The sequence below is a fragment of the Hippoglossus hippoglossus genome, chromosome 20 (assembly GCF_009819705.1).
Source record: "Hippoglossus hippoglossus isolate fHipHip1 chromosome 20, fHipHip1.pri, whole genome shotgun sequence".
NCBI classification, from domain to species: Eukaryota; Metazoa; Chordata; class Actinopteri; order Pleuronectiformes; family Pleuronectidae; genus Hippoglossus; species Hippoglossus hippoglossus.
Window position 1 is genome coordinate 13,442,462 of NC_047170.1, and position 11,905 is coordinate 13,454,366.

At 43.1% G+C, this 11,905-nt stretch overlaps 1 protein-coding gene across 2 annotated transcripts in view; it reads left to right on the forward strand.

The window, feature by feature from the left end:
• plod2 (procollagen-lysine, 2-oxoglutarate 5-dioxygenase 2) overlaps positions 1-1,126 on the forward strand; it is a 33,160-nt gene extending 32,034 nt beyond the window's left edge. For both annotated transcript variants that reach the window (XM_034572901.1, XM_034572903.1), the window contains 2 exons: positions 108-233; positions 400-1,126. In XM_034572901.1, coding sequence (XP_034428792.1) covers positions 108-233; positions 400-555 — 282 coding nt within the window. In that variant the 3' untranslated portion in view covers positions 556-1,126. The remainder of the gene's footprint in view (positions 1-107; positions 234-399) is intronic.
• Positions 1,127-11,905: the final 10,779 nt, after the last annotated feature.

An 11,905-nucleotide genomic window follows, 5' to 3' on the forward strand; every position in this document is an offset into this window, starting at 1 on the left:
TCTCTGATGAAATGTGAGCTTTAACAGCAGCTGACAGCTTTCACATATAGGATGATATATTAAAATGTACACAGCTGACTCGATGTTATCATGTGCCTCGATCGCAGGGTTACGCCATAATGAATTTCGTGGTGAAATACACGCCTGAGAGACAAGCGTACTTGAGGCCCCACCACGACTCCTCCACCTTCACCATCAACATCGCCCTCAACAGCAAAGACACAGACTTTCAGGTAAAAAAAAAAAAGAAGGAGGGTGAGTCATTCTGATATTAGACCAGGATTTAACATCTGGATATATTCAGGTCTGATTTATTCTCAATGTTCCCGGACTCAGTGACTCATTCCACAATTATCAATCCATCTTCAACTGTCCCTCACATTCTCATCTCCGCCTTAGGGAGGGGGCTGCCGTTTCCATAGGTACAACTGCTCCGTAGACTCGCTCAGAAAAGGCTGGAGCTTCATGCACCCAGGACGCTTGACTCACCTCCACGAAGGCCTGCCCACCACCAACGGCACCCGCTACATCGCAGTGTCCTTCATCGACCCTTGAACGACCCGATCGCGCTGTAAATTAGTCGTCCGATCTTTGCTTTGCTTCTCTTTCTGTCATGTTTGTTCAGTTTTTTTTTTTTTTTTTTGTGCCCCAGATGTTTTGCCGATGCGATCCTTTTCTTTAAGGCAACTGCTTTAAAAGAGTAAATGATTGCATACAAAAATAAAGGAAATCTCTGTCAAACAGAGTGTGGAGTGGAAAATGGAGGTGACAAAAGCAATTCACACATTCACACAAATAAGAAGAATGATGCTAGCAGGGTACAGCGCTTCCCATTTAAACCATTAAAATCCCAGACTTTACTGGTGCTGTAGCTTGTCATGATTCCCACACTGGTGCCTTTGCTAGCTGTACCCTGCTGGCGTGCAGCTGTTGTGTATCTATTTGCGTTTTTAGGTAAGATGTCACTGAATGCATTTATACTGTAAAATCACACGTTTCTACTGGTGCTAATCAACAATCCATGTTTCTGCATTAAAATTCAAATCATATATTGTTGGGGTGTAAATTGTTTTCCGCCCTAAAACAATCCAGATGTGTGATTTCAGTAAAATAATTTGTGCCCAGCAAAAAAAAAATATATATTTTTGTAATTTTGCACATCAGAAAAATATAAAAACAAAAAACAAAGAGGCAGAATTCAATATGAATTCCGTTTGAATGAGGTTTAATTTTCTGTTTTACTTGAAAGGCTTCGTTCTTGTTTTGGAGATTGGCAACATTCATTTGAAAAAGTTTTCCTGCGATATTCCTCTGCAAAGATGTGTGTGAATGGATTTTGGGACTCGGAAAATTAAGTTGTTTAACTTATTGTCAAATATGAATAAAATTCTTTATAAGAAAATGTGTTCTCTCGTTTTTTAAGCTGTGACAATTCGCATTTAAAGCTCACACCAGCCTTGTTCTGCAGCTTCTCCTGCTCCACTCGAAAGGAAGAAGACATGTATCCGCCTGTGCAGATTCTGGCAGAAGCAAAGCAAAGTCTGGACGGGATTACGCTCCACTGCGGAGAGGTTTCCATTGTGTTATCTCTGTTACCGGTGTGTCTGTCAAGTTGCTCTGCCGTGAACACGTCACATGTAGAAACAATCAGGCCTGTTCTTTGGAGTTCAGCTCTGCACAGGGCTGAGGGAGCAGTGTTTGGGGTGTGGTGTGCTGATGTAAATCAATGCAAATGTAGTTCAGTTTACACGAGGACCCGAGTGTAAACATGCACATGCAACTTCAGAGGAGTTGCACAGATGGTGGCTGTGAGCCTGATGATGGGGGGGGAGGAGGAGTATGTCGACTGGAACTTACAAAAAAGAAAAGACTAATGACCTATTGATTCATAAATATAACTTTCGACAACCAAGAGAACTGTGATTTCTCTGTAGCAGTTCCAAGTTTCTACATGTAGAAACCACAACACTGATCATAATCAGTTCACTGATGAAACATCTTCTGGAATCTCACCTCCCTATCAGATCTCATTGCTTTTTAGCACACGCGACCTCTGGAGAGACGACCCCTGCAGGGCGGACGAGTTGCTGCTCCCTGTAAAGTCCGGGTGGAGGCTGCATGTCTGAGGAGCTGCTGTGAGAGGGGGGGAGAGATGGAGGAGATTTGGGTCAACACGCTGCTGAAAGAGCCCTTTGTGGCCGTCATTTCCCTCCGTCCGCCCCATGAAAGGTGACATTGATTCCTGCCAGGCGCGCAGTAAAACCTGCATTCCTCACAGGTTCTCACAGGAATGATTTTTATCAAATGGCAGTAATGGATGAAAAATGGTTCAAGTCTGATTTACTTCTACAGCTGGATGAAGAATAAAGCAAAGTGAATACTTGAGCTACAGTGACAGGTTGTTTTAGATTCCTTTCTACCCTTTAGGAGTTTAGTCTACCTTAAGCCCGTGTTTTGTTTTTTTACAGTGAATTCCCATTGAGGCCACCCCCCCCCCCCCCCCCCCCCCCCCCCCCCTCTATAACCCAGTGAATACTCACGCTTGGGGTCAGCAGCTCTAACGATGGGTAACATGAGACTCTTCCAAAGTAGATTTGAGTGTGCCACAAACTGCAGGGTGCCCAGTAACAGACAGCGATTTAGCCATTACCGTGGCACCCACACGGGTCCTGACTAAACACGGGATTTAAATTAAGTGTTTGCAATGATCCAAGAATGCGAAGTGCCTGAGGCCAGTGTATGTGTGGGCAAATACAGTATGTGCTATCTGGTGCTGATGGTTTGGAGGAGGACAGTCATGCATATGTGCGTGCAGGAGCAGTTTCAGGCCTGTGGGTCACATCTGCACCATTTTCATATTCACCACTTGAGGGAATGAATCCAGGGGTTATTGCAGTACATGCCTGACCTGGTATGTGCCACAGGACATTTTAATCTGCTGTTTGAATTAGACATTGTCCCTGCATCGTGTTTGGACAACTTTGGAGGTCCACGGCTTCAGGCAGATTAACGTGATCAATGCATGGTTTGGTATTTTCATTTTCACAGGATTTGTTGACAGTAAAAATACAGATTATTAACAGATTTACGCTTTAAGTTATTTAATGTTCTTATTGAGTCATTTTAAAGAAAGCAGACACTGAATAACTGGCTCATTTGAAATCCACTTAAAATCAACATATAAAGGTTTGCATTGCAACTCCAAAAGTGTCCTCACTAAGATAGAAGTACAAACTTGTGCGTGGGTGTGTGTCTCTCTCTCTCTGTGTGTGTGTGTGTGTGTGTGTGTGTGTGTGTGTGTGTGTGTGTGTGTGTGTGTGTGTGTGTGTGTGTGTGTGTGTGTGTGTGTGTGTGTGTGTGTGTGTGTGTGTGTTAATGTTCCAGACGATTAACTTTCTGTATATTACTCAGATTGTATTTAAAGAGGAGGGGGAGGACTAGGAGTGGAGGTATCTGGGTTCATGCACAGTGCAACTGACAGTCAGAGATGGAAAAGTGGAAAAGAACTGGAAGAGAACCTGTGAACAGAGAGAAAATGTTCAATGCATATAAACAGTGCGTGTGTGTGTCTGTGCGCGTCTCAGTAGGTACATTTGTGTTCATGTTGTGTTTTTCTACTTCTGTGTGCAGTTCAGGAAGTTAAATTTGTCAAGTTTCACATTTCTTGCAAATGGACCAAAGTATATATATCTAGTAGCTGCGTGTGTGTGACGTAGCCACATTAAATGTAAGAACGTCTGAATGTGTGAAACCAGCGTGACCCCCTCTGTGCAATTTATTGCTTGGCAGCTCGAGCATCCGCACCATGTTTCACATTCTTTGAGAAGCGAGAAACGCTGAGGTATGAGGCCTGATGGGGCTTTAAGGGGACATGTACCAAACCAAAGATTCAAATATAAACTGTTGTTTCGAGCAATCAATGTCACTGTTATTGTAAATTAATAAAAATTAACTATAGTTTTTTATGATGATCCCTGTTTGCACATGAGGAACATTCAGGTGCTTGTTTATCATCTTTGCATTTGCAATAGTGCCGGAGAACATAAAACCCCTCAGTATCAAACGTATTCATTGGTTCCAGTTGCAGTTACATCATGTTACATTATCCATGTTGACTCAGAACCACGCTTGTTGTTTAAAACCTGTGCACTTCCATTATCATGTGGTGAGTTCGAGTCCTGCAGCAGCTGAAGAGGAGGAGACTTCACTTCTTTGATTTTAACAACTTAAACCCACTGACTCTGGCAACAGTAGCTACTCTCACACATTGTAAAAGGTTTCGTTTTTGTAACTTTTTATTGGGCTCTTATAAAAAGGCCATGGGAATTTATGTGTGCAAAGACCTTGATCATTTTTATGTTGGAAGTCTCTCGTGTAGCAGACGACTAACTACGATTATAGGCGACATAATAATGGATCCAGACATGTCAGGTAAAACATGACACATTGAATATGATCCATATTCTGTAATTTAACCCAAATACCACTTATTATTTCAAGGCTGCCATCGCGCCCGTCATCCAGGTAAGTAATCAAATACATCCAGAGTCCACAACAGCAATTACGGTTGATTGTATGCTTTCGAGACGATCTGCACACTCCCTTTTTGCCAGCCAGACTGTTTACCATCCCAGAGTAAACCGGGCGCAAGTGCCATTTAGCCAAATTACACAGAAACGCTCTGTAAAAACCATCAGCAGCCCCACACCCCCAGACAGATATTGATTTATGTAAAAAAAAGGACAAAAGCAAGGAGGAGGACGTGGATGGGTGGAGGACGGGGTGAAGCCACAGAGGCTCCGTTTGTGGTGAGCAGAGTAAAATATAAGTCGCACAACATGTCTTTTATGAGCTATTTTCGGGGGTGTTCTGGATGATCCTTCAGTGTGTTTAGTCTGGTTCTGCTCCTTCAATCGACGCTTTGCAAGTCGAGATGCAGATGAAAGAAAGGGAGTGGAGGGTATTTTGGTGTCTCGGGTGTGCGGGCGCCCTTGTTTACGTGGAGGCCACGTGTCTTAGGTCAATACGGGCAAAGGGGGGGGGGGGGGGGGGGTGGGGGGGGGGGGGGGGGGGGAGCAACAGGAGGACGGTGTTCAGACCCCCAGAGCCCCCATGTGGGTACACCCTGTCTGTGCCATTTTTAAAACTGCAGTGTGCAGCTGTGAGGTGAGAAGTCTGGCAATAATATCTCAGACAGGAGAAGTAGTTACATTAATCATTAATATTCCATGTGACAAGCGGATGTAATGAAGAGCAAATACACGGGTGCACAGGAGTTAATCACACACCTGCGAGCGAAGCAGAAACTCTGACTGGAGTGTTTTATGATGGGTTTGTGTGTCAAATGAAATATACTGCGCGGCGTCTTGTTCTTATTGGAGCAATCACATTGATCGCGCTTGTTTCCTCAAGGAACTACATCTTCAACCTCCGTGTCAGGCAAGAAAAGTTTTATGGATTTTCTATTCGCAGGCGGTGAGAGTTTATTTAAGCACATTCTTCATATATGATGAGACAGAGTTATGAAAACAGGGAGATGTGATGTTGAAATGTGTAAAATGCTGAAAGAAAGTGATGAAATACCTCGATGGGTCTTTGATCTGTGAAATAACCCCGACGTCAGAGGAAACTTCCTGCAAAGTTTGTTGAGGTCTGTCAACAAACTGTGTCGGGTTTGTTGACACATCATCAATTCCCTCGCTACTTTCACCGGAGTCGGTTTGTGATCTTTGGCGCGATACTAGAGGCGACCACCCACGTTCACCATGTCCATGACACAAGGGAAAAAATGATGTTTAGGGACAGTGAGTTTACTGAGGATGAACCTTAATATATCGATGTTTTTATTTAGGTTCTGAGCTTGAACCTACAGCAAAAATATAAACATGAATAACTGAAGTTAAGACTAAAATAGTCTACATGTTAGAAATATGCCATCTTTAGTCCTTTATACCAACCGTAGTGTCTCAGAGACTTTATTGCCCTGAATTAAGACTTGTAGGTAAACACTTCTTAAGTGTGTGATGTGTTTATTTTGCCTTCTTTACTTTACCGGAATAGAAAAAAAACATTACCTAGAATGGAATTCTGTATAAAATGACCCCACCAAAGCCAGTGTTCGTCAAGCTCGATCTATTATTCCCTGGGAAAGTGGTGAAAATGTTGAAAAATCTTGCAATGTTAAAGAAAATTAAAATAAAAATCTGGATTTAGGCTCGACACCAACATTTAACGGGTTCTTCCCTGACCCAGACTGCATCCTCCAACCAAGATCTGTGTTAATCTGTGAAGTTTTTGCTAAAAAGTAAAAGCATGACCTCCTTGGTGGTTAAAAGACAGGATGAAAATAAAAGAAATGAACTGTAAAGATACAATGATACATCAGTGTGACATTTTCAAAAGGAACATTTCTTAAAATGTATAAATGCAGTGAGGTGGCACCGATGTTGTTTGCTTTTTGTTGAGCAGGAAACGACCTGAAGCTAATAACCGTGAGTAAAATGCACTGACAGCGTCATACCAGCTATAACAGAGAGGAAAATCCAAGAAAGCCTCAAGTGCTTTACTTAAATCATCCGAATAACAACCATGAAAACATCTGAACCTGTGAATTCTGTGATGAGTGAAATCTAATCCCAAGGTTCCAGAAGGCTCATCCAAGAACAAGAAATACATCAACCACATTCATCTATCATTTCATCCCGGTGTCTAAGTGTGTATTTATCACTTGTAGATTCCCTGATGGACGAGCAGACGCAGCAGGGCAGGGCCGAGCTTCATTCACCGACACAGAAGGAAAAGCAACAGGGTTCAAGAAGCGTTCGTGACATGTGAGCATTCCCACCACTGCTCTGGACCTCATGCCATAGAGAGCGTTCTCCCACTGCCTGTCTATCCATCACTGCGATATAATTGCACGTTCCCGTCGTGTGGCTCTTGTTGGATTTGTACTTAGCACTTCTTCAAGTCCGATCAGAAACCAAAGACCAAGAGTCCCTCTGTGGAGGCTGGTTTTGCTGCGAGTCCTCCGCGCGAACCTGTTGCCCTCTGAGGAGCCAGAAGCGACACAATAAGCAAACTGGCAATTTGGTGACCACAGCTCATCAAGACAAAACCAGTGGTGATCCACCCTAATCCTTCTAATTGGCTCTTTGGCTCTGACTTAAAAGAACCACCACAAGAGAGGGATTTCTTTCCCTCCCTTGGATACCTCTGTCACATGCACCAAGCGAATCCTCCACACTGGACGTTGTGGTCTGTACGGCTCTGTTGTGGCATCCTGCCTCCGTCTAGGCCCGCCGCCAAAATCCTAGTTTTGTTTTGACTTTCACAACTTCGGGTGGAATCATTTATGATGCGGGTCAAGTGAATCTAGCCGTGTAATACTATAATATTAGAGTTCAGGAGAGGGAGGTTTTGCCAAGAGAGGCACACATCATACATGATTGGAAGTCTTTACGATTCAATAAAACCTTTTTCTTTCTCAGCCAAGAATTTGGATAAAGTTGAGGAGAGGTATCCTGTTTGGACAATGAGTCACTTTAAAGGGATGACTACTGTTTAATTTCCATTTGGCTAATTTTTACAACATCTCGACATCTCAAATCCTTCAATACGAATACTTTTAGGTTCATTTAGGAGAGAACAAAAAAAAAACACAACAACAATGAAGTGCACTGTATTGTTTACAGAAAAAGAACATTAAAACTTTAGCTTATGGGCTTTTACGTTATGGGGCTAATCTTATAAAATATCTTCACTCACTATCAGAAAATGACTGAAATAGCGTATGTTAGTAATTTCATATTGTCTGTGGTGTTCAGTACGTTTCTTTTACATCTGTCAGGTGCTGCTCTGTGTAATATTAGCATTGGTTTAATAAAATTACAGAGTGAACCTGAACTCAGCAGAGGGTCCTCTCGAGACGGAGGAAAACATTTAGCCACTGAAGGTCGAGGTTTGGTCGAGAAACAAGTGCAGAGCACAGCGCCAGAGTCAAGTGGTGGCCATGAGGGGACCACACACAGGAGCTCCACCCCCCCATCCTCAACCACGCCCTGTTGTCCTCCCCCCAAAACAACCACAAACACATAGAGGTCAGAAACTAAGTGGAAATCACACACACACACATACACTCACACTTCCTGGGAACACAAAGCCTGAGATGGGTTTGCAAAGGTCGAAAGTTCCCCCTCTCATCTGCTTCTTCCCTCTCCACCATTTTCAGACCACGATCAACAATGTTAAAAATAGCACGCACGTTTAATATCTTCTGCTTTGTGGCATGGGAGAAGCCAGTGAGCTCATTCATGTGGTAAAAATCCACAATATCTCAGATTTATTGCCGAATACATGCGTAGTGCAGGCGCACATATGTTTCCACTTAAGTACGTATATCTCTTCTTGCACAGCCTTACACATAAAGCTCCCAACCTCGGATCGCTCTACGCAAGCTCTCCCCTCTTAAGGCTTGCAGACAATTGTCCAAATGTTCCCTGGAACTTGGGAGCACTTAGGTACAACTCTTTGTTCTTTGATCCACTCCCGAGACAAGCCCAGTCTGCTCTGAATGGCCAGCTGACCCACTGTGTTGCAATCGGTCAACTGCTTCCAGCTTCTCTCCCTTTACCCGGCTCTGATAAGGAGCGTGCAAGACGAGCCACGAGGTGTGCATCATGCAAACGTGGGGCATTGTGATGTCACGACGTTGCTGAAGGGCTGCACAGACGAGTGACGAAGTACTTACCCGTAAGGTACATCTCTTCATCCTTGCAGCCGACTCTAAAGAGCCTATTTATGTCAAGCCGGTGGAAGCCCTCTGCAATGAGCATCAGGTCAACCTGATCAAGGTTGATACAACAATAAGTGACTGGATTGGTCTGTGCTAGTTTGACCGTGAGGGCAAACCCTGCAAGATGGTGGGCTACAGCTGCGTGGTAGTGAAGTACTACGGTCTCAAGCCAAGGATGTGATCAAGAAATACTTCAAATACTTCATTGCATTGAGGCAACATTAATGACAGAGATGCCAGAGACAGCAAAAAGTACAGAGACAGATTTTCAAACTTTGATAACAGTTTCATAAAAAAATGTACCTTTCCTTCATTAGGGCCCGAGCACCGAACGGTGGGAGGCCCTATTGTATTTTGAAGGATTTGTATTTCCCTTTTGGGGCTTTTTCAGGGCCTAGACGCTCAAATTGTTACCAAAGTTTGCAGGGAATTCAAAACCCCAAAAAGTAATTGTATTCTGGAGTAATTTGAAATGGGCGTGGAAAAATGGCTCAACAGTGCCATCTAAGGAAAAGCCCCTCAGTTAGCTTTCACCGATCTTCACATAAATCGTAGCCCAGGTGTATCATGACCAGACAAACAAAAAAGGTCAGAGGTGCAATTGGAAAAAAGCTACAGGAAGCCCGCCATTTTGACTTTAGTGGCCATATTGACCATTATAGACATTTTTACTTTGACGAACTTGTCGTAGGGCTTTCATCAGATCAACTTCAAATTGAGATGAGTGTCATTTAAACAAGATGGAGATAAAAACTAACCCAAAGATCGATTTTTCGTCACACGGTGTGACCGTGGCGTGGCGACAAAGTTTGATTACACGCCATCAAAACACGAGGTTCTGTATCTCGGACATACATGGTCCAATCGAGTCCAAACTAGACATGTAAGACAAGAGTCCCAGCCTGATGACATCTACACAGAAATCATGGCTTAAAATCACAGCACCACCTGCTGGCTACAGGAAGTGACATGTTTTATACATTGATGCACTGCTCCTGGCTGATTAACAATATACAGCTCAAATGAGCTGAGACAAGTCATTGGACCATGGTCAGAATTGTGACATTTTCTCAAACCGTGTAAACATTGCGGTGCAGCGAAGGATCATCCTTCGCCAAAGGACACGATGTTGTCATAACTCCAGTGTGCATAGTCCTATCACTACCAAACTTCTGTCACATGATTAGAGTCCAAGCCTGAATATGTGTCAATATTTCCTCAGCGCCACCTACTGATTCGCCATGAAACAGGAAGTACTTTGTAAATCCCCTCTGCATTATCCAACCGGCTCCGAACTACTGCCCTATGATCACAATCCTGACCTGAACACATCCATATATTAATATTAGTTCAGGGTCATAGCGCCTGATCAGTTACGTTACTGATCAGTGTGAAAATTAAGTTAAGTTAATTAAGTTGTTGTAACAAAATTGCTCACGCTACATCAGAGACCCTACTTGAACAGATATATCTAATATATGTAATAATAGTGATGGCGCCACCTACTGGCAACAGGAAGTAAGCTTTGTTTTACAACTATCATTCGATTTACATAAAATGTTCACAGTGTGATGTGCAATTGATAGCGTGGACCGTAATGAGCAATTAGCAGGCAAGGATTGACAACACGTGACGGACGCAGGAAGTGAAGCGTTTGTCCTTGCCGCAGTGCGCAAAATGCATGTAACGCGGGGACGTGCGCTTGGTCATTGATCGCTCTCTCCACCGACCGCAACAGGCTTGAAAATGCCTGTGCTCGGGCCCGTTAGTGCTACAACGTATCCCTAGTTTACTTCTACTGTATAGGTCTCCACCTGTTATGTATCAGGAACATCATCAAACGTATGTGCAGTCTTTTGAGACAGCCCCATAATTCACTGCTTGTCTTAACGCTGGCGTGTGTGTGAATCCTCATAAAACAGCTGGAGTAGTGTACATCCTAAATGGGAAACTCATCTCTCCTGGTGAGACGAAGCTGCAGATGATCAACCCAGACGTGAACTGAAAGAGGATCCGGAATCTAAAAACTAAATACAAACTCCTTTAATATGTATTTATACACAAGCCTCCTTGACCTCATTCATATATGTTGAAAGCACATTGAAGGGGTTTCCCATAGGCACTTTAAATCATTAGCTTCAAATGGTTCTGCAGAGTAAAATGCCTTCCATGATAATGCTGGTAAACAGAGGGCTTTGGAAGAATGAGGGTTCCATCGAGGGAAACAATTTTCCTGTATTAACAGTCATATAAATTATACTGCAAATATTTGTTCAACCCTTTTTCAGGAGTTTAAACTGGAGTCCTGATTGTGGGAGTTAAAAAACTGATCTCACATCGAGTAAATCCGATAGATAAAACGATAGAACGATAGAAGGACAGATAGATCGATCGATAGAAGGATAGATAGATAGATAGATAGATAGATAGATAGATAGATAGATAGATAGATAGATAGATAGATAGATAGATAGATAGATAGAATTTGTGTGTATCTGTATCAAATTCACATCTCACATGCAGATGCGGAGGAAGATAAATCTGCGATAAGCTGCTGCAGACGGGCAAAACTTCATTACACCCACTCACATACTTACACACTGCACTCATTTGATTTAGTCGGTGGGCTGAAATACCCGCGGTCAGTCAGCGGTGGCGTATGTTTGCCTACGTGCACACTTACACACAAATTCAGGTAATTTTCACTTGCACGGGAAGCCAATTAATTTGCACACCCAACTATGAATATACATCTGTCGCGCCCACAATGTGCAGATACGGAGACTGAACTCTCTACCTTTGCACTTGAAGCAATCTAATTACTGCTGCATGTGTAGGTTTGGTAGTTTGCTGCTGGTTCTAAACTTGTTTGACACTGTACAGCATGAAAATGGAAATAACTGATAGAACTCAATACATTCACAAGGATTTCTTTTTTAATATTCATATTACTTAACCTCAGCACTGCAAAAGACTCCCCAGAGCCCGAGGACTCGCAACGCAAATATCCAGAGATTTCTCCAGGAAATTACACGTACATTAGCGATAACGATCCGAGAAGACTCTCAAGTGAGCCATGATGGAGAGAAAAACATGGAGGACCGTCTCCTGTGC